The sequence below is a fragment of the Malaclemys terrapin genome, chromosome 4 (genome assembly GCF_027887155.1).
Source record: "Malaclemys terrapin pileata isolate rMalTer1 chromosome 4, rMalTer1.hap1, whole genome shotgun sequence".
Lineage (NCBI taxonomy): Eukaryota > Metazoa > Chordata > Testudines > Emydidae > Malaclemys > Malaclemys terrapin.
The window spans coordinates 1,872,302-1,900,229 of record NC_071508.1 but is presented as its reverse complement, the minus strand read 5'-3'; the positions used below and the strand labels follow the sequence as shown (position 1 = coordinate 1,900,229).

The window sequence follows — 27,928 nt, the reverse complement described above, 5'->3', positions numbered from 1 at the left end:
AAACAGAGGCTGCCTCCCCGGACGTGCATTGTTCTCACATTGACCGGGTTGGCTTCCAGCCTCCCCCCGCCTCATGTTTGACTCCCAGAAGATTCAGAACTCAATGTCCTACCTGGGACAAGTGGCTGCTTCCCAGCATTCGGCAGAGCCCACACATGACCCCCTTCGGTGAAATATTGAGAATTTGCTTGGACACAGGGACCATATGCCCACGTCTGCGCTACAATATTGAATCAAGTTCATGGTCTCAGCCTTATCTTCAAGGCACTTCATGCACTGGGTCCACTGTGTCTGAAAGAGCTGAGAGATCCAGGATGAAGACCATGGTTGACTTGCTGGCCCAGTGGAGTTCTCTACAATAAGGCTGAAGCTCATCGGTGCGGGAGACAGATGTTTCTCCGGGGCCTGGTCCAGATGGTAGAACGACCTCCCCCAGGATCTAAGGACCATCCCAAACTTCCCCACCTTCCGCTCCGAGAGCTGGGTGCCTTTTTAGAGGTTGGGGCAAAGGCAGGGATTAGACATTAGACAAAGGGTTAGTGGCAGGGTTGGAGGGTGGATGTTAGAGGTAGGGTTAAAGGTGAGGGTTAGATATGGGGGCTGCTTAGGTTAGGGTTCATGGCCAGACCAGCTACTCTGAGCTGTATATCATAGCTTCCCCCTCTCCCCCGCCCCCCCAACATCCCCCAGCCACCCCCACACCAAGCCAACAGCTGGAATTAGACCCAAGCATTACAGCCCTCAGGAGACTGACTGTCATATGCCACAGGCAGAGAACAGGAGAGCTGAGCTGCACCATGACCACGGCCCCTGCAAAGGCAGGGAATTGATTTAAGTGACACATACCCAGTTGGGGGCTAAGGTTATGAGGAGCTGTTAGGGGTTAGGGTTTCCTCTGCAGGTGGGATCAGGGTTCTCTCATGCCAGGCACCAGACCCCTATGAGAACCAGTTACACTTTAGGGGAAGCTAATGGCTTTCCCAAGTGGCTTGGCTGGTATCAGACAAAGATTCTCTATGGTTCCGGCCCAAGTTGCTGATTGAAAGAAAAAAAATGACCCAGGGTGCTTTCTAGCCATTTTGTTACAAGTAAAACAACCCTGAATACAAAAATCAAGAAAACAGATCGCTAAGACCAAGCCAACACAAACTCTACCCAACTGACTCAGCGATTCTCCAGTGGAGGTGAAAATAAGATCAAGTAATCAAATTAGCAGCAGCAATATTAGAATCAAGTCATCAACGCAGTCAAATCACTAAAGACAAGAGTGTGGTGGGAATGTAAGAGAAAGAGAAATGTCACCTGGGGTGTATTAACTGGAAGGTCGTATGTAAGACATGGGAGGTAATTGTCCCGCTCTTCTCAGCGCTGGTGAGGCTTCGGCTCGCATCCTATTTCCAGTTTTCATCACCGCATTTTATTGAATCTATTTCCCCGTGTTAAGTATCCTCACACCTTCTTCTCAAATTGTCTTAAATGGGCTATCTTGATGATCACTACAAAGGTTATTTTCTCCTGCTGACAATAGCTCATCTTAATTAATTAGCCTCTTAGAGTTGGTTGGGCAACTCCCACCTTTTCATGTTCTCTGTATGTTTATAGATCTCCTCACTATATGTTCCATTCTATGCATCCGATGAAGTGGGCTGTAGCCCATGAAAAGCTTATGCTCAAATAAATGTGTTAGTCTCTAAGGTGCCACAAGTACTCCTGTTCTTTTAATGGCTAATCTGTTTCCCCTTCTGTGTTTCCTCTCCCCCGCCCCCCAAACACAGGAATACACATGTTAAAGCACTTCCTATAAGCAGCAACTGTATCTTCCTCTAACCGAATTAGAGCTGGCGGTTTCTGTGGAGACTTGTCCCAAAACTAGGAATTCGCCATTCAAGGTTTGATGAGTCAGAATTTCACCGTTATTTACATCTGGGAGATTACTCTTTAGCACTCCCCAGGGCAGTCATTTACAGGTGCTCACAGACACACACACACACAAGCACTCCTTGACGCCTTAACACAGTACCCCAAATACCTTTCCTCCTGTTGCGCACAAAGGAAATTGCTTAAATGCCTCCATTGCTCTGAGACTGTCCTGCACCCAGGACCCGTTGACTGGCCACCTTCCAGCAGAACCACTTTGCAGACCATAGTCTCAAGTGACTTCTGCTTTCTCTTGCTCTGTCCCAAGAGGTGCAGCCTCTGAAAACCCGCAGCCCTGATATCAGGTTTCCAAGGAGTTCTTAGGGAGATAGGACTCAAAGAGCAGGTTAAAGGGCGACTAGATCCCAGTCCATACGTAGCCACCTGGGGAACAAATATTTGACAATAGGTCCTTCAGTGTAGCACAGAAAGGTCTAACATGATCCAATGGCTGGACGTTGAAGCTACACTAAACTCAGACTGGAAGTCAGGCAGAAATTTTTACCAGTGAGAACAATTGAAACAATTCCCCGAGGGTCGTGGCAGATTCTCCATCACCGGCCATTTTTAAATCGAGATGGGAAGTTTCTCTAACAGATCGCTCTAGTTCAAGCAGGAATTAATTCAGGGCAGGCTCATGTCTGTGTTACCCAGGCCTTGGAATCTGTGAGGGGAAGAGGCGCTCCTGATTCACCAAGCCCAAGCCAGGATGAAGCGGACCCCGTATCTCACGCTAGAGCGTCTATCGGATAGTAGGTGCCAGCGGAGGCTGGCGTGGAAAGCTGGAGAGTCCCGTTAGCCCGAGACCCCATTGATTGGAAATCCCCAAGCCCAAGTCCTGCCCTTTCACCAGCGCTGAAGGGTGGGAGCTGAGACTTCCTGTGGAGTTGGCCAGACGGTGTCCCCTGCTCAGCGTGCGTTGATGGGTGTGGAACCGATTCCCTTTAGCTTCGGATGGTTTTATAGCCCTCCCCCGGAATAAATAACGATGCCGGTTTCTTGGATAGTGCTTTCTCTCAGTAGAGCTCAAACCCCTCACCATCTTTCAATGCATTATCACCCTCATTATACAGATGGGAAACTGAGGCATGGAGAAACTAAGGGACTTGGCCAAGGTCACAGAGGAAGTCCCTGGTAGAGCAGGGAACACACAGGGTCTTCCTGTGCCCCCCCCCCTGGACCCGCCTTCCCGCTCAGAGGGGCGGTTGGAGATCTCTCTCCCAGGACCAGACCACAGGACTGCCGACATTGGAACTCAGCCAGGTGCCCGTTGTCACCCGCAGCGGGCGATCTCAGGACATGACCAGCGGCCGGGCGTTTCCAAGCGTTTCGCGTTGCAGCCGGAGTGGTCCTGCAACGTCGGAGGAAGGCAGAGCGAGAACCGAGGGCTGGAAGTTAAAGCCAGACAAACTCCAATCGGAAACGAGTCACCGGATTTTTCACCACTGGCAAAGCGGTGGGGTCTCCATCTTTTCCTGATTCCGAGCCAGACTGGCCGCCCTTCCGGGAGAGGATTTAGTCCAAAGGGAGATACTGGGCCCAACGCAGGGGGAAGTGGGCAGCGTTCTGACCTGCTGTGCCACCCAGGCTGGAGACGAGAGGATCTAAATGTCCCTTCTTAGAATCTGTGGGTGTTGGCTCCCCGCTCTGGGGTGGTTTGTGGGATTCATGTCTAGGCCATGCTGCAGCCCCCTCACCCCATTCGTCAGCCCCAGATTGGTGGGGGGGGGGGGGGGCGCACCGATCAGATCAGCGGTTTGTCATCGGATGGATCATCAGTTCCGTCGCCAGCAGCCTCAGCCCTCTGCCGATCCTTCTGGGCGATATTCCCCCCCACGCCCCCGCCCACGCCCCCACCCACGCAGATCCCGGCTGCAGTACCTGCCCCAACCCCAATGGCCAGCACCTCGGCCACGGCAAGCGCCCCAGCCGCCTCGGCAGCAAGGACAGCACCGGCGATCCCGGCGCCGGCAGCTCCGCCCACCGGTCCCAGGACCAGCGCCCCCGTGCCCACACCTGCCCAAATAGCGAATTTCTTGAAGCGCTTCCCATAGATCTCCAGGAAGGTCTCAGCCTCCCGCGTCAGCTCCTCCTCCAGCTCCGTCAGCCGGGCCTCTGTCTCCGGCGCCGGCTCCGGCATGTCCGTCCAGCACCGCCACAGCAACTGCCCGCGCCGCTCCGCCAACAACTTCGCCATCTTGCTCGGCCGCACCTTCAGGCAGGTGATTGGGTTCTGGGAGTCGCCGTCCTGCGCCCGCCGGGAGAGGAGACGGCCAAGAGCGTAAGAAAGGGCAAGCGCTGCACAGATTCCACCTCCCCGACCGAGATGGGGCCCCCCCCTCGTGCCGAGCAGGACACAATCCAGGACTGAGATGGGGGCCCCCTTGCACCGGGCCCAGCCCACAACCTCAGTGAGAGACCGTCCCTGCCCCAAAAAAGCTCACAGGCTAAAACCCCCAAAGGTAGGATTATTCTCCCCCTTTGCTAGATGGGGAAACTGAGGCCCAGAGAGACTCAGTGACTCACCCAGGGGAGTCTGCAGCATTGCAGTGGACAAAACCCAGGAGTTCCTAGTCCTGGTCCAGTCCATTAACCATCTGGGCCATCACACCTCCACTACTGCAGCTGGCCACAGGGCAAACTTATCTCCCTCCCCCCTGCCCGCCCCACAACTCCAGTGCAGGAGTTTGAGCCTCTCATCTCTATAGCCACCCTGGGAGCTGGAGATACGAGATTCCGTCTCCTACCCCCAAGCCCACAGTCAGTAGTGTTCACTGGGATGGTTCCCTGGGGTTCCCCTGGCTTGGACAGAGCCCTCCCCCCCAAACTCACCTTCTCCTTCAGAAAGAGAGCGTGGTCTGCGCTGGCCCTGTCCAGGACTCTCTGGTTGTGGAAGGTGACGGCCATCTGCACAGGGAGGACAAGGCTGGGGTCAGCCACAGTTTATGGGGCCCCGTCTCCACCTAGCGACTGCAGTTTCCACCGCAGCAACCTCATGTAACAGAGCGACGCCACTAGCCAGTGTGAAACTACAACTCCCATGAGCCACTGCGGCAGCTCTGCCTGACGCCAGGCACACAAACTACAAGCCCCATGATGCCCCACAGCCATGGAGTCCCATGATGCATCATCTCCCTCCTCTGTGGTGCATCATGGGAGCTGAAGTCTGACCAGAACTGATTTATGGGAAGAAAGGGGAGCATGCAGAGCCAAGCTCTGGGGGGGAAGGGATAGCTCAGTGGTTTGAGCATTGGCCTGCTAAACCCAGGGTGGTGAGTTCAATCCTTGAGGGGGCTACCTAGGGATCTGGGGTAAAATCAGTACTTGGTCCTGCTAGTGAAGGCAGGGGGCTGGACTTGATGACCTTTCAAGGTCCCTTCCAGTTCTAGGAGATAGGATATCGCCATTAATCTCTAAGCTATAATTCCCATCAGACACCACAGAGGCATTTCCAGATCAGAGTATTTCAGCTTTTGATATTTCAACAGAAACTCAAATTTGTCTGCGGGGGGGAAAAAAAAAAAAAAAAAAAACCACACACACACACACCCCATTTTCCAAGAAGTGGTAACATATTCCTGAGATGCAGCCACCTTTGGGATGGAGCATAGGGGAACACACACTGCATAGGGATGGGCTCACCCAGTGCCGAGATGCAGCCACTTCTGGGGTGGGGCAGCTGGGGAATAGCCTCACAGCAACCCCACACGGGGATGACTTGCCAGACATGAGATGCAGCCACCTTTCGGGCGAGGCAGCAGCAGTAAGACAAAAGTAAGAAGCAGTTTTACATCGGAAGTGAATTCAGGAGGTGGGACACACCCCTAGATCAGGTCAGAGGCAGAGAAGGTACCTGAGCGGGAGAGGAGAAGCCACAGTGATGTTTCTTCATCAGATCAGAGAATTTCTGCAAAGAAAGCACAAGAAATCACAATACAGACTCCACAGGGCTTAGAAAACTGTGAACATGGGGATGGTTCGCCCGGCACTGAGATGCAGCCACCTCTGGGGCAGGGCAGCTGGGGAACGGCCATAAGACAACGGTGGGAATCAGTTTGGCGGGGAAATGAAGAACTTCCCAGAATGATGTAGGAAGGCTCAGTAGAACCATCCAAGCTGGGATTCTGCTAGGATATAAATACAACCCTAATTCTTAATTAACAAAAATTCAGCAAAAAGGGCTAAGCCTCCACCCGACTCCCTGCAGCGCAGCTCTCCCTACTGCCACATGGGGGCATGGGGCCAGCACTGACAGCCAGGGTAAAGCGCCCCCTACTGAAACCCCATCCCCAGCTGGCCAGTCCCCACCGTTATCCGAGCAGTGAGCTGTGTCCCAGTCAGCAGCGCCCCATGTCGGTCTCTCCACGCGTGTTGACCGGCCGAGCCCAACAGGGTGGTGACATAGTCCCTCAGGCTGTCCCGGAAATCCTCATCCATGTCTGCGAAGGGGAAGGGAGATGGCAATGAACCCGGAGCCGGAGCATCCCAGCATAGCCCATTCCCCGGCAGAAATGGAGACGCCCCGTCGCGCAGGCTCAGAGCCGCTGTCCCGCGTCCGTTACCTCTCAGGCTTCCCTGGCTCCCAGTCATGATCCGCTTGCCAGGGAAGGGCATCAGGTAACAGCGGCTGCTGCTTCTGCTCAGCGCTTCCAGGGCCTTGGGGTGTTTGCAAGGGGACCTCGCTGCCAGCATCTGTCAGAGCCAGGGGAAATCAGCAAAGTGAGACATCAACAGAGAGAAATACCCCGGGACCCATTCCCGGCTCCCCAGAGCCAGCCAGGCCCTTGCCCTGGGGCTGGATCAGAGCCAACACCCCCCCAGAGGGCAAAGGCCCCACGTCCCATTCCCCACACTCACTTGTCGGACGTCTCTCAGATGCTCCTTCCCACCGTCAGTTCCAAGGACCGTGGAGTTGCTCCAATCCCGCACCAGCAGGTCTAGGTGCTGCAGGGGAGACGGGACGATGTCAGGAGGGGAAGGCTGAACCCCTCGGGTGCGGGGCAGGGGGTGGCTGGGGCAGGAACATCCCATGCAGTGGGGTGAGGGGGTTGCATGGGGCAGGATGCGGGGTAGGGGGGGGGGGGGGGAAATGTCATCTCACCTGAATGGACTCCAGCCCGTATTCCTTTCCCACCTCTTCGGCCACATGCAGAAACATCTGCAGAGCAGAGAGAGCAGGGGGGTGAGTCTGGGGCTGGGATCTCTGGGGCGGGGAGGCAGCGTGTGCCCTGGGGGTGGGTGGGGATGGAAATCCTACCAAGAGCCCCCACCCCACCCCCGCAAAGTTGCAGCTCCAGATTGGTCTCGGTCTGTTACCAGGGTCCCACGGCTTTCCCCCTGTGGTGCAGAGACACCTAGTGGCCAAAGAGCAGAACTGCAAGTCAAGGTTCCCCGCTCCCCTGCCCCATGCCAGGGGCTCTGTTTGCCCCCCATGCCCACCAACGGTAGGAACAGAATAGACCAAGATACCAAATACTGAGACTTTCCCAGACTCCGGGCAACACCCATGTTCTCAGTAAGCCAGGAGCTCGGGCAGGGGTGAATTCCAGACCCTGGAGCAGCACAGAAGCTGGGCCCTGCTGGATACGGCCCAGGACTCCTGGGTTCTCTCCCCAGCTCTGGGAGGGGAATGGGGTCTAGTGGGTTAGAGCAGGAGGGGGGCTGGGAGCCAGGACTCCTGGGTTCTATCTCTGGCTGTTCCACAGACTCCCCATTGACCTCAGGCAAGTCACTGATTCTCTCTGGGCCTCAGTTTCCCCAGCTGTAGAATGGGCAGATGACCCCATTGGGGCTGTATGAGAACGGCGCCACATCCTGCCCTCCTCCCGCTTCACCTCCAGATATTCTAGATCAGGGTCCTTTATCTGGCTGGAAACATTCAGGATCTGCAAGTAATCAGAGAACAGGGTTAGATACAGAACCAGCACGACCCTCCCCCCGCAGCACAGCGCCCCCTAGTGCCAACCGGGGGCATCGGGGCCAGCCCTGGCTGCCAGGGGAGAGCGCCCCCCGCTGAGCCCTGCCCCGCTCCCCGCAGCATGGCGCCCCCAGTGCCTACCTGGTAGGAGCCAAGCAGCATGGAGAGGGCGGAGAGTTTGACGCTGGTCTCTGTGTCTCTGACAATGTCCATGGAGCCCTCGGTGTCGACCAGCAGCACGGCCACCTGGGGGGGAGCCACGGGCCGGGGTCACACGCCAGCTCCCCACTCTGCCCCCTGCACCGAGTGAGACCCGGGCCCTGGGGGGGGCACTGTATTCCCTGCCTCTCCTCCCAGGCCCCGGTCACAGAGCCCCCCCAGCCCCTGTCTGCTCTGTTCCACCGAGTAGAGATCTGCTGGGGTCACTCATCTCCCCCACCCCATTTCCCCTCCCTCCTCTTCCCACTCACCTGCCCCTGCTCGGTGGGGACCCAGAAGGGCTGACTCCACGCCCACACCCCCTTGGTGACGCTGTGGGCACCAACTCGCCACTCAAACCCCTCCAAGGGCTCCTCCTCCCGGCCCATCCAGGATCCATCCTTCACTTCCTGGGGGGAGGGAGACACGGGGGGAGGGGCAATTAGTGCAGGGGGACTGTGGGTATTTATTAGCAGGCAGGTAGTGTGGGGACCGGCATGCTAGAAAGATGATGGACAGGCAGACTCAGGCTGAGACAGACACACACAGAAACTTGGTGAAATCTAAACAAACACTCCATCTAGACGGAAACACAGACGAGGGTCTAGACCAACACACAGCTCCCCACTGGGTCAGGGCAGTGGGGGCTGGGAGCTAGGACTCCTGGGTTCTCTCCCCAGCTCTGGGAGAGGAGTGGGGTCTACTGGGTTAGGGCAGGGGGGGCTGGGAGCCAGGACTCCTGGGTTCTCTCCCCTGCTCTGGGAGGGGATCAGCACTCCACTCACCAGGCTCCGGAGCCGGCGCAGCAGGTAGTTCAGCAGGAAGGATTTGCCCCGGCGCTGCTCCCCGATGATGGACACCAGGCAGACGGGGGCGTCCCCCACCCCACCCTGCTCCAGGCAGCGGCTCAGGGCCTCTTCGTCCAGGGTCAGGCCCCCTTCCTCGTCCAGACGCACCAGCTGCACCGGGTGCCCCTGCTCCGGCTGAGCCCCCGGCCCCTGCTGCAGGGACAGAGCAGGGTCAGAGCTGGGACCCCACCTCTGAGATGGTGAGTCCCCTGTGCCCCGGATCAGAGCCCAGTACCCCATTCCCATCCCCTGAACCAGCCAGTCCCGCCCTGGGCCAGATCCAAGCCAGTGCCCCCTAGAGGGGAAAGGCCCCATGTCCCATCCTCTCCCCCCCACACCCAACCTTCCAGCCAGCTAGCCCCCCCGCACTGGGGTCCCCTGTATGGAGTCACAGGCTGTTTGCTCCGGGGTTAATTTTTTATCAGCAGATCCGAGCCGTGTGTGCCCAGCTCCCCCCTTATCAGCCCAGGAACTTGACCCCTTACTAAAGGGACACAGGAATCCCGTTAGCCGGCCTTCCCTCTGACCCCAGGGCCCCAGCGTGGGGCTAGGGGTGCTGTGCTGTAGGGTGCAGCCATGTGGCTGTTCCCCAGCTGCCCCGCCCCAGAGGTGGCTGCATCTCTGGACCAGCCATGGCTGCCCCCACCTCAGGGCTCGCTGTCCCCGTTGCTGTCAGCGTTTCTTCGCGTGGCAGGTCTCTGATTTTCTCCACCAGGCTTTTGACACGTGTGTCTGGGGTCATCCTGTCCCTGGAGCAGGGAGCTCGGCACTCGGGGCACTGGGACCCCCAGGCTGAGACCCCGCTCCAGTGAGTGGAGAGGCAGCCCCGGCAGAAGTTGTGGCCGCACTCGATGGAGACGGGGTCCTCCAAGATGTCCAGGCAGATGGAGCAGGTGATGTCCTCCTGGAGTCGCCCCACCATCCCCTCTGGAGTTGGCTTAGAGGATGGGGGTGGGATTGGCCTGGGAGACACACAGCAGGGGGCCTGTGAGCCAGGACTCCTGGGTTCTATCCCAGCTTGTGGGGGCAGGGGATTGGGGTGTAGGGCATAGACCGGAGGGACTGGGAGCCAGGATTCGTGGACTCTAGCCCCAGCTCTGGGCTAGGTTACACCTGAATTGGGTGGGACTGGAGCACTTACCCTTTATTATTTGCATTTCCCATAACACAGTGGGTGACAGGCCAGGCTCCAGTTGACTGATCTCCCTTCCTCCTGGGCTGGGGCTAAAGCCAAACTCTGTTGGAGAACTGAGACAACAGGACATGAATGGATTAACCCCCTCACACCCCCTGTGCTCAAATAGGAGGGCTGGCAGAGGGGGAAACTGACTCACAGAGCAGGGATGGGACACACCATGTCTTAATCCCACTTCCTCAGCTCCAAGTCCCCCAGTGCTGTCCTTGTGTACTGGGGACACCCCCCCATCCCCACTAGCACCCCAAGAAATGAGAAAACGATCTTTAGCCAGCACCTCATGCCACAGCCCCACTGCACCCAGAGGTTCCAGCTCCCAGCTCCCCTCCCTGTTCTAACCCCCACCCCTCCCTGAGCTGTGGAGAGAACCCAGGAGTCCTGGCTCCCTGGAATTAAACACTACTAATTCCCGACTCCGTTGAAGGAAGAAATCCCGTATCCCCAGCCGTCACACCTGGGGAGAGCCCGCTGCGATCTGCGCGCCCGTCCGCTCCGCTCGAGGCGCAAGTGCCCCGGGATTTTCAGCCTCTGGGGATTTTTAAAGCAGATCTGGGGATTGGCGGCCGGGCGCGGCTCGCTGCGCGGGGATCCGCGGGGCTGCGCTGGTGGGGCCGGGGCCGGGCGCCAGGCAGAGACCGGGGAGTGGCTGGAATTTACCTTGGGTGCGTCCCAGGTGCCACTGGTTCGAAACCAGCAATTGAGATCTCAGGTGGGGTGTCTGGGTGGGCAGAATAGAGGGGCCGGGGGGTGGGGGACGAACCTGCCCCGTGGGGGGGATAGACTGGAGGGAGCGAGTCTGCCGCCGGGGATGGTAGTTACCCCCCCTTACCCGCCCCACAGCTCGCTCTGCCAGCGTCCAAGATTTCCACCTAAGGAAACGAAAGTAAAGTCAGGTGATTTCTATTTCCACATGACCAGCAGCCGGGCTCTGACACCCGAGGAGATTGGCTACTAGGGCGTGGGAGGGGTGTAGCCCAAGGGGAGGATATTAATAGCCACTGGTGGGTGGAGCTGGGAGGGGAGCCAGGACTCCTGGGTTCTCCCTGGCTCTGGGAAGGAAGTGAGGTCTAGTGGTTGAAGCAGGGGGATGCTGGGAACCTGGACTCCTGGGTTCTCTTCCTGGCTTTGGAAAGGATGTGAGGTCTATTGGTTAATGCAGGGGGGTCTGGGAGCCAGGATTCCTGGGTTCTCTCCCTGGCTCTGGGATGGGAGTGGGGGTCTAGTGGGTTGGGTTGGGTTGGGTTGGGGGGGGGCTAGCAGGGCTCAGTATAGACATAAAACTCTTTTCTGCACACTCCCTTCTCCCATGTCCCAGGACAAACCCGTTCAGGTGCCAGCGAGGGACGGCTGCAGGCCCTGGCTGCGTTCAGCCTGGGGAAGAGAAGGCTGAGCTGGGACGGGAGAACACGGGTCACTCTGGGGAGCGGTTGTGCTCCGTGCCCAGCGAAGGGGGGACCAGAAGGAAGCAGCTTGGCTTGCAGCAAGGGGCTGGGAATTAGGAAAAACTTTTCTAACTCTCAGGGTAGCTCCGCTCGGGACCAGGCTTCCCGGCAGGTTGTGGGATCCCCGTCATTGGAGGTTTCTGAGAGCAGGTCGGACACACACCGCTCAGGGCTGGGCTAGTTTTGCTTGGCCCTGCCTCAGTGCTGGAAGCAGGACTTGATGCCCTCTCCAAGTCCCTTCCAGCCCCACAGATGCTCTTGGAGACACTAAACAGCTTCGTCTCCCACTGCAACGTTTTCACTCCAGCCCCCAGTTCCTTTCTGGGGCTCTTCTCTGCACCCAATTCCCCTCCAAGCCCCACTTCACAGCAAAGTCCCAGGTCTCCAGTGAAAACTCAGCCCTAATGAGTGTTCACCCTGCTTTGGCAGTGTTTGGCCAAGGCCTCCCACCCCACTCCATGCGCAACGCGGCTCCTCCGTTCTCGCCAGCATCACACACACCCGGAGCCCAGGGCAACAATTTGCTGCAAAACTGTTTTATGTTTGATCGCCAGTCGTGGGGACGCAGCATCCCCCTTCAGAAACACATGCAGGGGGCGCTGTGGAGCTGTAGAAGGGGCTACCTGGAAATCCCTCATCCCCACCGACACTGCCCACCTCCCAGCCATCCAAGCGCAGCTGCCTTTGGTTTGGATGCTCCAGTCCTGCCCCCTGGAAGCATATTCAGAGCATCTGCCTTGTCTCCGAGCGATGGGCTCAGGCTCTCCGCAGACTCAGGCACGTGGGCCGTCACCAGTTGATCTCAAGTGGGCCCATACTTGAGTCCGAATAAAGGTCTAGAAAACCCAGCCGATGAGCAGAGCCTGGAAAAAACGGGGTTTTCCACTGCATGCGTCCGATGAAGTGGGGTTTAGCCACAAAAATTTATACCCAATTACATTTATTAGTCTCTAAGATGCCACAAGGACTCCTCATTCTTTTTGCTGATACAGACTAACACGGACACCCCTCTGAAACCTGGGTTTGCTTTGTCTGGAGAAGAGCCGCCCAAGGGGGGCACATGGGAACACTCGTCAAGTACGTAAAAGATTGTTATAAACAGCAGGGTGAGCAATTGTTTTCCTTAGCCACCGAGGGCAGGACGAGAAGATACGGGCTTAAACTGTAGCCGGAGAGAGGTAGGTTAAACATTAGTTCGATCAAAAGCAGCCCTGACGCACTGGTCTAGCCCTCTGCCCTGTGTGCACGTAACTTGGCCTTCTAATCTCTGGCCCTTCTGAAAAATTGGGGTGGGGGGAATTATCATTTTGGGTTGATCTGAAATGAACATTTTTCCCCCAAAAAAGCCCCAAAACTCCAGGGGAAAAATTGTTTCTGGTCAAATGAAACTTTTCTTTTGGAGAAAAATTGAATCAGAAAAAAATCAAACCATTTCAAGCTTTGGGAGGATTCCCCCCCACCCCCTTGATTGAAAGAATTTGACACCAAGCCCTGAAAGGTTTCAGTCAAGCCAAATCTACATTGATCGGCCTTCAAACTTTCACCCAGTGCTGGCTGAAGCTCAGTGAGGAAGGAGGTCTCTGATCCCATCTACTAGTGACGCGGAGGAAGGGCTGGCACGGACCAGGCCTCATTTGCACCTTGGTTACCCCCAGCATTTGAGAGTCAATGTTTTGGTCTTTGGGTTAAAATGCATTGAAGTTTTGGGTGCGAGGCAAATGAAATTGTGGCTATTTTCTTATTGTGGGATAAAAGGGCAACAGGGCTGTGGTTTATATGCCCTGAGTGAGGGAGCTCACCCTAAGCGAGACTTCTAGCGCCGAGCAGTGGGCAGTGGAGGTTGAGCATAGACCAGAGAGTTGAGAACTGTATTTTCTGATATGGGGAGAAGGACCTGGAGATGGACCTCCTGAGATCACACCCAGATGCTGGAATTCCACTCCCCCAGCCTGTGAGTGGGGTGTAACAAAGTGGGGACCTGGAAGATCCTGTGGTGGGGGGTGTCTTACTTCACACTGTTTGCTAGGGAAACTGAGAGGCAGGACTGTTCCTCGAGATCTAATGGGGTAGGGTGTTTCCCTTACTGGTTACACATACACATTGTGGACTGGTCATTGCTATGTATGCCAAATTAATGCTCGTGAGACAAGTCGTTTACCAGGTTTGGCTAGAAATCCTTTTAGTCTGGAACCAGCACTTCCCCCAGTTCAGTCTTTGTTCCTCAGGTGTTTCCGGGAGTGTCCTTGCATGGGGAGTGAGGCCACTTGATGATGTCACACACACCCTTATATAGCTTTAACATAGGGCGGGAATCCTTTGTCCAAAAACAGTTCCCAGCCCAGTTTGTGGGAAAATACAGGTATCACTATGGAGGTCAGTGTCACGTGGGCTGAAATACAGAGCCATAGTCAATATTCATAACGTTTGACACAAAAACGATACAGGTCCACAAAGAGGATAATCCTATTCAGCAACTCCTCACTTTTCCACCGACACCTCACAAAACATCTCTTGGACAAGGTGCAGCATAATGATGCCAGAATCCCACCATCGTGATCCCACGATGATGAATGTGGGGTGCAGTGTCACATAATCGTCCCGCTCTGCTCAGCACTAGGGAGGCCCCAGCTGGAGTCCTGTGTCCAGCTCTGGGCTGGCACTTTAGAAAGATGTGGACAAACTGGGGAAGAGTCCAGAGAAGAGCAACAAAAATGATCCAAGGTTTAGAAACCCTGACCTAGGAGGAAAGGTTACAAACTCTGGGCCTGTTTAATCATGAGAAAAGCCGACTGAGCGGGGACCTGATAACAGCCTTCAGACACGTCTCGGGCTGTTATAATGAGGACAGAGATCAGTTGTCCACCGAAGGTAGGACAGGAAGTAACGGGCTTAATCAGCAGTCAGGGCGATTTCAGTTCGATATTCGGAAAAACTCTCTAACTCTCAGGGTCGTTCAGCTCCGGATCAGGCTTCCCAGGGAGGTTGTGGGATCCCCGTCACTGGAGGTTTTCAGCGGATGGTTGGACAAACCCCTGTCACTAGGTTTCCTTGCTCTGTCCTCTGCGCAGGGCCACAGGGGGTTGGACTAGGTGACCTCTCATGGTCCCTCCTATCCTGACATCTCTCTGGTTCTCTGTAAGGTCGTGTGGGGAAGCTGTTGGAAGCGGGCCCTGCTCGGGTCCCACAATGCTAGGGGAAGGAAGGGTGAGAGCTCAAAACTGGATAAACCTTGGAAGGACCCTCCACAGCACTGAGCTGAGTAAATGCAGTGGTGCGTCGGACACAGTTGGGTCCCAAGTCTAACCCCAAAGCTATCCATAAGGACCATCTGAAGGGGCGCCGGGGGGCAGGATTTCAGCTTGGCAGCCCCCCGAGTCTGAGAACGTAGCTGTGGAAGCTGAGGCTGGAAGGGTTGTGACACTGATGAGTCCCCCAATGGAACAGACGGGGCAGGGACTGGCCCGGGCGGCAGCTCTCGCAGACACAATAGGCGTCCCTCAGGGCGATTGGATTGGGAGAAGGGCACTCCAAGGGGGACCGGATGAGAGTAAACCCTGTTTGGGGTTGGTAATGTGAAAGCATCCCCACAGGAAAGCCATGAGTCAACATGTGACTCATTAAGCTTGTATCCTTTGTACTTTGTAAATTCTTCTCTTTCCATCTGGGTTAGGTCATTCAGGACATCACCAGTTTAAAATTCCACTGGGACGATGGGTGGAGCTGAGACGGGGAATATTGTTCTGCTAGAAAAGGTTCATTTCAAGGAGGCCTTTGATCTATAGAAAATCACAGGCCCATTTAAGGTTATGGGTATGTTACGCACCCTTCGTTCAGGCTGAATGGAAGGAGCAATTAAGCCCCTTTCTAGAGCGAGATGGCTGGAGAAAATAGAAGCCACTGCCCAAGACAGTCAACCATATAGCAAAGCCTGAGTGAAGCTGTGTGGGCTGAGGTATTTCTGTGGGACTGGTTGCAAAGGCAGAGGCTAGGGCAGAGGTCCCCAAACTTTTGAGGGCTATGCCCCCCTTATCCCTGTCTGTGCCCCTCCCCCATCTTTCCCAGAGCTGGGTCTGACAGCAGGGAGTGGAGCCTCAGCCAGGCTATGGTGGGGGCCAGCAGCTGGACTCGCACCCATGTGTGGCTTTGCTCCTAGCCCCACCCAGAGCCTCAGCCCCGGACTGGGAACGGAGCCACTGCCAGCAGCCAAGGCTGGGGGCGGGCCCACAGCTGAGTTCAGAGCCATGCAGAGGCTGGGGATGGGACTAGAGCAGACCTGGGGGCAGGGAGGGGTTGGGTGGCGCTCACTCCCCACCCTCCCCACTGTGGGGGCTGGCCCAGGCCCCACTGCCCCCCCCCACCCCTGAAGGTTCCGCCACACCCCAGTAGGGGGGCATGCCCCCAGTTTGGGGACCTCTGGGTTAGGAGATAGCTTAGCAAAGGCAGAAAGACAGCGAGAGATGCAGGAGAGAGCATGGCCTCCAGAGGGAAAATAAGAACAGAAGAGCGGCCAGACTGGGTCAGACCAATGGTCCATCTAGCCCAGTGTCCTGTCTTCACACAATGGCCGGTGCCACTCACAAGGAATGAACAGAACAGGGCAATTATTGAGTGATCCATCCCCTGTCCTCCAATCCCAGCATCTGGCAGTCAGAGACTTAGGGGCTCCCAGAGCATGGGGTTGCATCCCTGCCCACCCTGGCTAATAGCCATTGATGGACCTGTCCTCATGAATTTATCTAATTATTTTTTTTAATCCAGTTATAATTTTGGCCTTCACAACATCTCCTGGCAGTGAGTTCCACAGGTTCACTGTGTGTTGTGTGAAGAAATACTTCCTTTAAACCTGCTGCCTAGTCATTTCATCAGGTGACCCTAGTTCTTGTGTTATGAGAAGGAGTAAACAACACTTCCTTATTCACTTTCTCCACACCAGTCATGATTTTATAGACCTCAATCATATCTCCCCTTAGCCGTCTCCTTTCCAAGCTGAAAAGTCCCAGTCTTATTAATCTCTCCTCATACAGCAGCCGTTCCAGATCCCTAATAATTTTTGTTGCCCTTTTCTGAACCTTTTCCAATTCAAAATATCTGTTTTGAGATGGGGCGACCACAGCTGCACACAGTATTCAAGATGTGGGCATACCAAGGATTTATATAGAGGCAATATGATATTTTCTGTCTTATTATCGATCCCTTTCTTAAGGATGCCCAACATGCTGTTCGCTTTTTTGACTGCCGCTGCACATTGAGTGGATGTTTTCAGAGAACTCTCCACAGTGACGCTGAGATCTCTCTTGAGTGGTAACAGTTAATTTAGACCCTGTCATTTTTTGAAAAAAAGAACAGGAGTACTTGTGGCACCTTAGAGACTAACAAATTTATTAGAGCATAAGCTTTCGTGGGCTACAGCCCACTTCTTCGGATGCATAGCCCACGAAAGCTTATGCTCTAATAAATTTGTTAGTCTCTAAGGTGCCACAAGTACTCCTGTTCTTTTTGAGGATACAGACTAACACGGCTGCTACTCTGAAACCTGTCATCATTTGGGGGGGGATTATGTTTTCTAACATCCATTTGTTTGCATTTATCAACACTGATTTTCATCTGCCATTGTGTCACCCAGTCACCCAGTTTTGAGAGATCCTTTTGTAGCTCTTCACAGTCTGCCTGGGTCTTAACTATCTTGAGGAATTTTATGTCATCTGCAAATTTTGCCATCTCACTGTTTACCCCTTTTTCCAGAGCATTTATGAATATGTTGAACAGGACTCATCCCAGAACAGACACCTGGGGGACACCACTATCAATCTCTCATCATTGTGAAAACTGACCATTTATTCCTACCCTTGGTTTCCTGTCTTTTAACTAGTTACCGATCCATGAGAGGCCTGTCCCTCTTACCCTGCTTGCATAAGAGACAGGGCTCTCTGTGGCACAGGACTGGCTGGAGAGGCAGGCTTGGGGATTTCTCCCTACCGTGGTTTGCTTCGGGGACAAAGAACTTGTAAATAAACAGGCTGGCACCAAAGCACAGCCTGGACTCATAGCATCAAATTCTCCCCCCAATGGAAAGAAGGAGCTGGAATATCAACTAAAAAAAGGGGGGGTAGATCCAGAGATCTGCAGCAACTGCTATGACAAACTGGTAGCAAATTCCTCCTCCGCGGCTCACGGGTGACGTGGTCTGTGCCGGAAATGTGGAGGGTGAGAGAGTTCCAGCTGAGCTTCTGCCCTGGCAGACGAGTGTCGGGGGCGTAGGGCCGATCCAGGAGGCGCACGGCCCATTTCGGGTTTGACGGGGTCCCTGCCAGTCTCCGGGTGAGGGTGGATGGTGCAGAGCGCATGTTGCAGGCTGGGCTGAATCTCTTGCGGAGTCTGGGGTGGGGGGACGGCAGAGAGGGGGCAGAGAACCCCGTTCCTGGATCCACCCCCATGCCTGTCCATCCCCCTCTGTCCCACCCATTCCTCATCCCCCCCACACCCTCATCCTCTGCTCCAGTCCCCACCCCCTTTCCTCCCACATCCACCCACCCCCACACCGGCATCCGTTCCCCTTCCCGGCTGGCCACACCGCACCGACACCCCCCCACCCCCCCCACGCACACACCAAGGCAAAGAGCTGCAGGACCCGAACCCGTGACACGAAACTCTCCCACCTGGGCTAACGAGCCGCCCCTCCGTCTGCAGCCTCCTTGACCGCCACCAGGGGGCAGTGCAGGCTCAGAGCTCCTTAGGGCCGGACGTGATGGGGAATTGGCCAGTCTCCCGGGGAGTTTGTGCCACGCCGTCTGGAGCGGCTCACGGCCGTGAGTGCCGACCTCAGGCCAGCCTGGGCAGACACCCCAACCTGGCGGCGTGCCTGTAATTATATTTCACCGTGCCAGGATGTCACGGAGTGTGGGGGAGTCAGGGCCCTGCACCCCCCCCTTCCTGCAATTCCCCGGGACTCTCAGCCAGCCAGTCACACAGAGGGTTTATTAGACAACAGGAACACAGTCCAACACAGAGCTTGTAGGTACCGACAACAGGACCCCTCAGTCGGGTCCATCTTGTGGGACAGGGAGCCCAGACCCCAGTGCTGGGCCTCCCTCCGTTTCCCCAGCCAGCTCCAAACTGAAACCCTCCAGCCCCTCCTCTGGCCTTTGTCTCTTTCCCCGGGCCAGGAGGCACCTGATCCCTTTGTTCTCCAACACCTTCAGTTGGCACCTTTGCAGGGGAGGGGCCCAGGCAATCAGTTGCCAGGAGATAGGGTGTCGGCCATTTTCTGTGCAGATGGCATCGCACTGGCCCTCTCGGGCTCTGCAACAATCCCACCCCCTTATCCCACCACCTAGATACTTAAGAAATTCAATGGGGAAACTGAGGCACCCACACAGTATTCAGAGAAAACATTAAGAACATTCCCACTTCGTCCCACAGGAACAAATGGGAACTCCTGGATCCCTAGAAAAGTCACGTCACGGACAGTCTCAGACTCTCCAGTCTCTCTGGCCACCCGGGCAAAGTGGACTTTGTGATGAAGGGTCATTTCCACCAAAAATCACACCACGCTCAGGTTGCTCCCGGCCCCAAGAGCCCCGTCACTTATTCCAGTTCAACTGGTGTGCTACATCCTACACCACGGACGACGCCTGTGGCCAGTCCTGGAGCTACTGACGGGTTCTGAGTTACCAGCTAACACCTGAGAGAGACAGAGCTGTCAGTTCAGAGCGGCTTTCTGGGCGGCCCCAGGAGGAACGCCGGAGGATCTCTGGCTTCAGTCTGGTGGCTCTGGCCCCGTGAACGTTCAAACCGCAAAGAGACAGAAAATTGTCCTCCTGCGGCTTTGTTTTAGTTCCTTCAGTCAGCCTCCAAGCTCACAGGAGGATAAGGCCACTAACCAACGCTTCGTACTGCGATATTCCTTGATGGCTTGTCTGAGTTTGATAGTCCCTCTGCACGAATTACCCCGGCTGTTAAACCTGGGATTTGTCTGGCTTCCATTTTCAACCATCGGTTCTTGTTCTGCCTTCCTCCGCTGGTTTTTCCTGCCTATGGAAGTGCTTCCATAGAGTCCGGGATTCCCAAGGCCAGAAGGGTCTGTTGTGATCATTTTCTCTGCTCGTGCCCGCCCGTATAATCTGGGCCAGAGAACAAACCCACAATAATTCCTTTGGAACCAGAGCTTGGGACGTCTCTGCTAAACACGTCACCTCTCCGTTAGGCCGCTCCCGGGAGAAGTTTTGAGATGTCCAATGGTTCCCTATCCCAAATCAAGCCCCCAAGGCAAAGCCTCGAAAATGATGGTGAACCAGCAAAAACGGATGTTCGGCTCCGTGGCAGAATGTTTCGTTTCGCTTTTGAGTTGTTGTTTCTTGGGTGAAATGAACGGGACTTTCAAAACTCAAACTCGGTTGGACTCAAAAAAAAACAAAACAAAACCCAAAAACGTTCCGGTTTGAAAAATTCCAAACGAGGACGTTTCCCCTTTTTTGAACCTTGTTTTCCCCAAATATTGCCAAGTCAGACGGGGGGAAGCCCGTCCTGTGTCACGACCAGTTTTGGTTTCGCTGAAGCTGCGTGTTTCTGGGGGCGGGGAAGAAAATTCCCAGCCAGGTCTCCTTCTCAGACCCCTTTTCCATGAAGCTAAACGAACCGAGCCCTTTAAATCTCTCTGTGTTCGGTATCTGCTCCAGCCCGTCCGGGGTTAATTTTTGCAGTTCTTTTCTGCACCCCTCGGCCATTTTCCAGCCTCCTTTTCACAATGCGGTTTGCAATATTTCTATATCGGTAAAATTGCTCCGCTGTTCCTACCCCTTCTTCCCAATTTATACACCCCAGGATCGCATTGGCCCTTTGTGTCACAGCAGGAGCTCGTGTTAACTTGCTTCCACTAGGCCCCCAAAGTCCTTTCCAGGGTCCCTGCTTCCCAGGGTCCAGTCTCCCATTTGGGTAGGTCCGGCCTGCGTCCCTTGTGTCCTTGCAGTTGGGCTGTAATAAAATGAATTGTTGTCTGAATGGGCCCAGGGTTGTCAAGCGACCCACTCACCTGGCCTCTTCCTTCTTTGCCGTTCCGCCAAGCTTTGTGACAGCCACACATTTTAGAGAGCCGGGCTGGGTTTATTTCAAGGTGCAGCAGGAATCCCAGGACTCCAGGAGCATGGGGCTTTAGACACGGAGCGATTGCACCTCCCCCGGGGGGTGGTCTTACTACCTGAGTAACACTCTCCCCAGCTGGTGACCCAGCATGGGCTGTTTGCAGGGGAGGATCAGAGGGGCATGGCAAGCAGATGGGGTGGATTTCATCTCTGAATCGCACTGGCTCCGTGAGCTGCACTAGAGCAACGTCGGCTGAATGGCTGCACCTATTGTAATCAGGATAGACGATGATCTGGTGCATGGGGGATCGGACCTGGCTTGGGCGGGAGGGGGGGTTGGGGGGCTAGTTTCTAACACACACGCATGGTTCACAGGAGAGGCAGGCTGAGGACCAGAGCTGGGGAGCAGAGAGAAAACAACAATTGGTGGGGGAAGATGGATTGCAAACATGGGCAAAAATGCAGTTGGGTCTGGGGTGGAGCAGCAGGAAAAGAACCACCCACAATAACACACAGGGCTCGCGTGGCTGTGAAATGTGGCCACCTCTGGGGCAGGACAGCGGAGGAAAAATTGCCCAGCAATGCCACACAGGGATGGCTTGCCTGGTGCTGAGATGCAGCCACCTCTGGGGTGGAGCAACTGTAGAACAGCTGCACATAACACCACATGGGGAGGGCTCTCCCAGTATGGATCCAAGCAGGATATCTGCCTAGAATCATAGAAGCTCAGGGTTGGAAAGGACCTCAGGAGGTCATCTAGTCCAGCCCCCTGCTCAAAGCAGGACTAATCCCCAGACAGATTTTTTGCCCCAAATGGCCCCCTCAAGGATTGAACTCACAACCCTGAGTTTAGCAGGCCCCCTGCCTGGCCACTTGTCCCACCCCACCCCAAGTGACTCACCTTTCAAAGCACTGAGCTGCTGACACAATCCACTGGGCTGAGATGAGGCACCCCCTGCCCCAAACATTTCAGCCTGAGAGCCTGGACTGGCGACACATGGGACAACAGCACTGACAAAGGGTGAGCAGAGAACCCAGGAGTCCTGGCTCCCAGCCCCCGCTGCTCTAACCCACTAGAGCTCACACCTTTCTAGAGACGGGGATAGATCAGACGCGGTGTTCAGTAGTGACCATGTTACAGACCAAGAGACAAACATCCAAACCGAGCAGTGCTGCTGAGCTGAATGTAAAAACTTCACAGGCCCGGCAAAAACGTTCCTGTCTGTTTAGACTGCGGTCACTCAGCCACGGTCTGTGAAGCACCTGGCCCCAGGTGACCGCTCCCCGCCATCTCCGTTTCTTCCACTGTGATGCTCTTTCACTTCCACTTTGATGAACAAAATCTCACACCCAGCTGTGATCAGTGACCGTTACCCACATGTGAAGATTCTGGCATAGAAAACAGATGTCTTTTTCCAATACAAAATTTCAACTTGTTGCCAAAAAACAAGAAAAGAAGAAGACAGAAATGTCTTGAGATTTTGGTTTTCAAAAATAAATCCAAAAGTCCCCCTCCCAAATCACACACTTTCTGTGGAACAAAAATCTGTTGGGTCTAATACCCTGTTTTTCCATACAAAAAACCACAGTAAAAGATACTCAGAAAAATGCAGACATTTTCCTCCTGTAGAAAATTTCAACTTTTCACAGAAAAGCCAAAAACAGAAAAGTTTGGGCCACAAACTCAAATTTTATTCCCCCCAGGAATCAGACTCTTTTCAGGAAAACTTACCATTGACATTTTAATTTCCCTTCATATGCTAGTTCTGCCTCGAACCCCCAATTTCCCATTGTCAAAAACCAATTTCCTGTCAAAATCCCAATTCCAAGGAGAAATTTCCCACCCAGCAGACACGTTCAGTGAGCATCTGGTTGGGTTAAAATTCACATGTGGCGAGAATCTCCCAGCTGCTGAGAAAGCCAGGCAGCGCCCTGGCCTTTTCCAACTCTTATCCTAGTTGCTCCAGACAAGACAATTGAATGCAAAACTATTTCATTGATATTTCTCAGAACAGCAGGTTTGAAGCAACTAGCATAATTTTCCCATGATTTTCTCACTGGTGCCTTGTAATACTTGTTAACTTTCACGGCAAACACAAAGAGAAGTTAGCTCAAAACTTAAATAGCCTGTCTGGAAGGTATCAACGTAACATGACTTTGCTTAGAACATAACATCACTTAGAATCCACATTGAGAACACACAAAACCTGCAAAACAGAGAGAAACAAAACAGGCTGCTCCTTAAAAAGCAGAGGGACATAACTGAATGAACATAACTCTAGGCTGGCTCTCTGCAGAAGTGACTCTGATAACAGGCTTCTCTACAGAGCCCCCTAGCCTGCCAACAGGACCCGGAAACCCACTGAGAATCTAAACTGATCGCTCACAATTTTAATACCGTTTCCAAAATAACCACAATCGTCATCCACAGGGGGCACTGTAAAGCCCAGGGCATGTGTCTCATCCTCGCCCAAGCGCTCCACTGTACCACCTGCGCTGGAGGGTCCCATCTCTGGACCAACTCCAGGAGCAATAGCCATTATGCTGGCAGACACCCGTCTTACTAAAGGCTTATACAACAAACCAGGGCACCGTTCTAGGGTGACTTCCCCATTGAGTCCCGTGACACAGAAGCCCCTTGTTGCCAACCAGCAAAATGTCCAGTGTTTCTTTACAAGCAACTCCTGTCTCAGCCCTGACAAACTCATCAGAACATGAGAACGGCCAGACTGGGTCAGACCAAAGCTCCATCTAGCCCAGTGTCCTGTCTGCCGACACTAGCCAGTGCCAGGTGCCCCAGAGGGAATGAACAGAACGGGGCAATTATCAAGTGATCCAGCCCCTGTCGCCCATTCCCAGCTCCTGGCAGTTGGCGGTTTAGGGTTGACCCAAGCATGGAAGCCATCTAAGGGTGCGTCAAGAAATGCTGTCCCCGCCACTGACCTTTAAGGCCCTGGAATCTCCACCCCCGAGACTGACACATGACCAGAAGCAAGGGGGTCAATAGGGTGGGAACCAACCTGGGGCTGGGTAAATCTAAACCCAGGGGACTGACAGCTGTTCCTTCCCTGAAACTCAACAGCTCAACACCTTCCTAGAGGCCCCGGGGGCCCTGGCCAGCCGTGCCTCAGAGAGCGAAGATGGATCAGGCCCAGCGTGGTTTTGCTCAACGCCAAGCCGAGTGGGACAAGGATGACAGCTGTGCGGACGGAAGGAAGGCCCTCGACCCAGAAGCTGACGGAAGATTGCGAGGGCCACATTAGAGACGCGCCGGGCCAGCAGCATCATGACTGCGTGGACTTCAGAGGACAGAAACTGCCAGCCCCGGGCCTATGTGCTGACCTGGGTCTGGAAAGAAGCCGTAGATTATCCCTGTGCTTAACCCACCAAAATGTAGCCCACGGTGTCACCTCGGTGAATGCTGTGCAAAGCGCTAGAGCCCTGGACAGTGCTTTAAAGAGAATTAGCGAATCGAAGGATCCCGGCTTAGGGCATCATACTGCCTGCACGAACCTCACAAAGCCCTGCTTAGGAAAAAGAGGATTTGTAAGAAATCCAAAAGGATGAAGTCAGAGGATGGTGCCGGGACAAACGTGGGGTCAACCCTAAGAAAACTTGGCATCTGTGAATAACAATAGCTAAAAAGGCCTCTGTGACTAGGGTTACCATACGTCCGGATTTTCCCGGACATGTCCGGCTTTTGGGGGCTCAAATCCCCGTCCGGGGGGAAATCCCCCAAAAGCCGGGCATGTCCGGGAAAATCGGGAGGGAGGGCTGGGCCGGGGTCGCGGGGCCGGGCCCACGGTGCTGGGCCGGGAGCCGGGCCGGGGCCGCGGGGTCGGGCCGCCGAGGGGGTGCGCGGGGCCGGGGGGTCGGGCCGGGAGCCGGGCCGCCGGGGGGGTGCGCTGGGCCGCGGGGCCGGGAGCCGGGGGGTCGGGCCGGGAGCCGGGCCGCCGGGGGGGTGCGCGGGGCCGGGAGCCGGGCCGCCGGGGGGGGTGCGCGGGGCAGCGGGGCCGGGCCGCCGGGGGGGTGCGCGGGGCAGCGGGGCCGGGAGGTCGGGCCGGGAGCCGGGCCGCCAGGGGGTGCGTTGGGCCGTGGGGCCGGGAGCCGGGGAGTCGGGCCGGGAGCCGGGCCGCCGGGGGGGTGCGTTGGGCTGCGGGGCCGGGAGCCGGGGGGTCGGGCCGGGAGCCGGGCCGCCGGGGGGGGGGGGGAGGTGCGTTGGGCCGCGGGGCCGGGAGCCGGGGGGTCGGGCCGGGAGCTGGGCCGCCGGGGGGGGGTGCGTTGGGCCGCGGGGCCGGGAGCCGGGGGGTCGGGCCGGGAGCCGGGCCGCCGGGGGGGTGCGCTGGGCCGCGGGGCCGGGATCCGGGGGGTGCGCTGGGCGGCCGGGATCCGGGGGGTGCGCTGGGCCGCCGGGGCCGGGAGCCGGGGGGTGCGCTGGGCCGCCGGGGCCGGGAGCCGGGGGGTGCGCTGGGCCGCGGGGCCGGGATCCGGGGGGTGCGCTGGGCGGCCGGGATCCGGGGGGTGCGCTGGGCCGCCGGGGCCGGGAGCCGGGGGGTGCGCTGGGCCGCCGGGGCCGGGAGCCGGGGGGTGCGCTGGGCCGTCGGGGCCGGGAGCCGGGGGGTGCGCTGGACCGCCGGGGCCGGGAGCCGGGGGGTGCGCTGGACCGCCGGGGCCGGGAGCCGGGGGGTGTGCTGGGCCGCCAGGGGCCGGCTGGCAGTGCTGGGCGGGCCGGGGGTGGTCGGCCGGGGGCCGGGGCCGGCACCCCAGGGCCGCAGCCGACCCAGGCTGGAGCCGCCGGGGGGCCAGCCTGGGCCGCACCTCCTCCCCCCACACCGCCCCTTACCTGCCCAGGCTTCCCGCGAATTAAATGTTCGCGGGAAGCAGGGGAGGGGACGGAGACTTTGGGGAGGGGGCGGAGTTGGGGAGGGGGCGGGGCTGGGGGCGGGGCCAGGGCCCCGTGGAGTGTCCTCCTTTTGGAGGCACAAAATATGGTAACCCTATCTGTGACCAGCCGTGTTTCTGTTATGGGGGCCTTAGATAAGACAAAGGGTTTGATGGGGCAGGTTGGTTTGATTTCAAGGGCCGTATGTCGGTTCACTACAATAGCTTGCCTGATCCCGGCTATTTAAGAAAAGAGACGGATTCCCAGCCAAGCTGAAAAGCCTGCAGGAGAAACGGGGGGGAATAAAACCAGCAAGGTGAGTTTAAAGGACAAGCAAGGAGCTCTCGCATTTTGTGTAAAACCCGGACGTCTGAGACACCCACTTGAGCTCAACAGCGCTGACCCAGCCCCATCGACCCAATGAAGGCGCCTCTATCACCTTCAGTGGCTCTATAAGACCAGGCCTAGGGGTGACTCTCCAACCCAGGTTTCCTTCGCTTTCCATCAGGGTTGAAGATATTAGGCCCTGCTGGGGGTTGGAAAGATTGTCAGTAATTAGGACTAAGGGGCATTCACCCCCCAAAAGGGGGGCAGAGAGCTCAGATTGGTAGTAAATCAAACAGAAGCTCAGGAGTTTATACACCCCTGTGGGTCACAGAGTCACAGAATATCAGAGTTGGAAGGGACCTCAGGAGGTCATCTAGTCCAACCCCCTGCTCAAAGCAGGACCAACACCAACTAAATCATCAGGTGTAATAACCCCTCAGGAGTTCATGGCACACTCTGGGTCAGGCTTTCTAGCCTCACAAAGTCGCTAAACGGTTGAAAAATCATATTATTTCCAAAGTCAGCACCGGGCTAACCCCACACCGACACGTTGCCCGGGGTCACACACCTCTCCTGTATTTATAAAACACACTGGAAGAACAATCTCCTCCCTGTCCAGCATTTCAAAGCGGGGGGGGGGGGGCGTTTTTTTGGGTGGGGGGTGTTGCTATGGCTCTCCGACGTCCATTTCGATTGAAAACCAAACCATGAAGCACCAAAGTAACAGGTTGAAATGGAAGAATGTGGTGGGTGGCCACTTACTGCGTAGGCCGTGGGGTGCTCTGGTTTGAACTGAAAGCCGAACAATCGATTGTAATGTTGTCGTTCCACTAGCCCCGCCTCCAACGTGCGGGAGGTCAGGCTAGATGACCCGGATGGTTCCTTCTGGCCTTACGATCTATGAGAACTAGCTGCATTGGAAAGTTTTGGGGAGAAACCCCATCGCTGAGGGGGGTGTTTGAGCATCAGTGCCAGGGCCTCTCGCGAGCGGATGGGAACCCCGCTACGTGGGCTTCAACCCCCTTATCCACATGAACGTGAGCCCCTGCCTAGGCCCGTGTGGGCAGTGCTACCGTCTCCTGTTAGAAAACCCCAATTTTTGAGCGCCACCAGCATAGACTTTGTACATTTATCGGTCTTTCCAACAGGGTGGATTTGATTTAAATCAAATTGATTTAAATCACTAGTCAGGAAGACTCAATTTAATCATGGATTTCTACATAAAAGTGCATTCTTGTGGGTTGTTATAACCTTAATACATATTCCTCACAACTCAGAGATAGAAGGAGGTGTCATTTTTAGAAGGTACACACTACACATTTTTAAACACTGATTTATTTTGAAAACTTTTCAGATGAGCTTTACAGCGATATCAGAAAACGAATGATTGTTTGGTTATTTCATGTACCAAAGATAATTGAAGCAGATATTTATGAAGTCACTGGGAGGTGAAATATCTCCAGTTCAACAGGTTAATCATAAATATTTGGAGGATTTTCTTGCCAGGCTGTATTAGGAGGAGAACATCACCAGACAGACATTTAAATTGTTTTATTTAACTAAAACAACAGTGTTAAGTATTCTGGAATTTTTTCTTCAGCAGCAAACATATAATACTTTAACAAAAAAGCATGTCCCTCGCTTCTCACATTTATCTCCAGACTTCTTCTCCTTGTCCAGATCTATTCTGCCCCCAACAATCTTCTATTCATTGAACTTTTTGAAACTTTGCACTTTTAGAGAGAGGTAAGGGATTGACTCTGTGTACACACATTTGCAGAGGGACAATAGCGTTGAGGTCTGTTATGTCTCGCCTCTATATATTATTTATTTATTTAAAATAATTTTTGCTGTTAACAAGCCTGTTACCTCTGGAGACGTAAATCCACAGTTTGAGAACTGCAAAACTAAGCATCTCTGCTGGTATCTTCTAGACTGAGCACTGCGTCCCATTGGGTAGATAGAAAGATTAACCCAAATAATCTCTACAGAAGCCTGTGGAACCCCATAAGATTGGATCCCTAATCCATGAACTATTGGAACTCATTTACAAAACTTTTCTTAAACATGACATGAATATATTGTCTCCTACTATAGAATTAGAATTTATAATCCCTATTCCATG

The 27,928-nt window shown here is 55.2% G+C and overlaps 1 protein-coding gene across 4 annotated transcripts; it reads right to left on the bottom strand.

Moving 5' to 3' along the window:
• Positions 1 to 1,066: 1,066 nt before the first annotated feature.
• Positions 1,067 to 10,949, bottom strand: LOC128837344 (RING finger protein 112-like). Of its 4 annotated transcripts, none has more exons than XM_054028451.1 (14): positions 10,905 to 10,949; positions 10,022 to 10,128; positions 9,527 to 9,842; positions 8,818 to 9,033; positions 8,305 to 8,442; positions 7,976 to 8,080; positions 7,752 to 7,802; positions 7,019 to 7,075; positions 6,775 to 6,861; positions 6,480 to 6,609; positions 6,226 to 6,356; positions 5,771 to 5,824; positions 4,750 to 4,824; positions 1,067 to 4,165 (listed from the first exon to the last, which is right to left on the bottom strand). In XM_054028451.1, exons 2-14 carry the CDS (start codon positions 10,042 to 10,044, stop codon positions 3,662 to 3,664), a joined length of 1,887 nt encoding a protein of 628 aa, XP_053884426.1. In that variant the 5' UTR covers positions 10,045 to 10,128; positions 10,905 to 10,949; the 3' UTR covers positions 1,067 to 3,661. The 4 variants fall into 4 exon arrangements, with proteins under 4 accessions (XP_053884426.1, XP_053884428.1, XP_053884425.1 ...); XM_054028453.1 differs by lacking the exon at positions 10,905 to 10,949 and adding an exon at positions 10,836 to 10,890; XM_054028450.1 differs by lacking the exon at positions 10,905 to 10,949 and adding an exon at positions 10,733 to 10,829.
• Positions 10,950 to 27,928: the final 16,979 nt, after the last annotated feature.

Excerpts from the sequence above, each read along its gene's own strand:
- LOC128837344 (XM_054028451.1), bottom strand. The coding sequence starts at position 10,044 with ATGGGAAATGCAAATAATAAAGG. Across the intron at positions 7,803-7,975 it reads TGCTGCTTGGCTCCTACCAG|ATCCTGAATGTTTCCAGCCA; the intron begins GTAGGCACTGGG and ends GATTACTTGCAG. Across the intron at positions 7,076-7,751 it reads CTGATCTAGAATATCTGGAG|ATGTTTCTGCATGTGGCCGA; the intron begins GTGAAGCGGGAG and ends TCTGCTCTGCAG.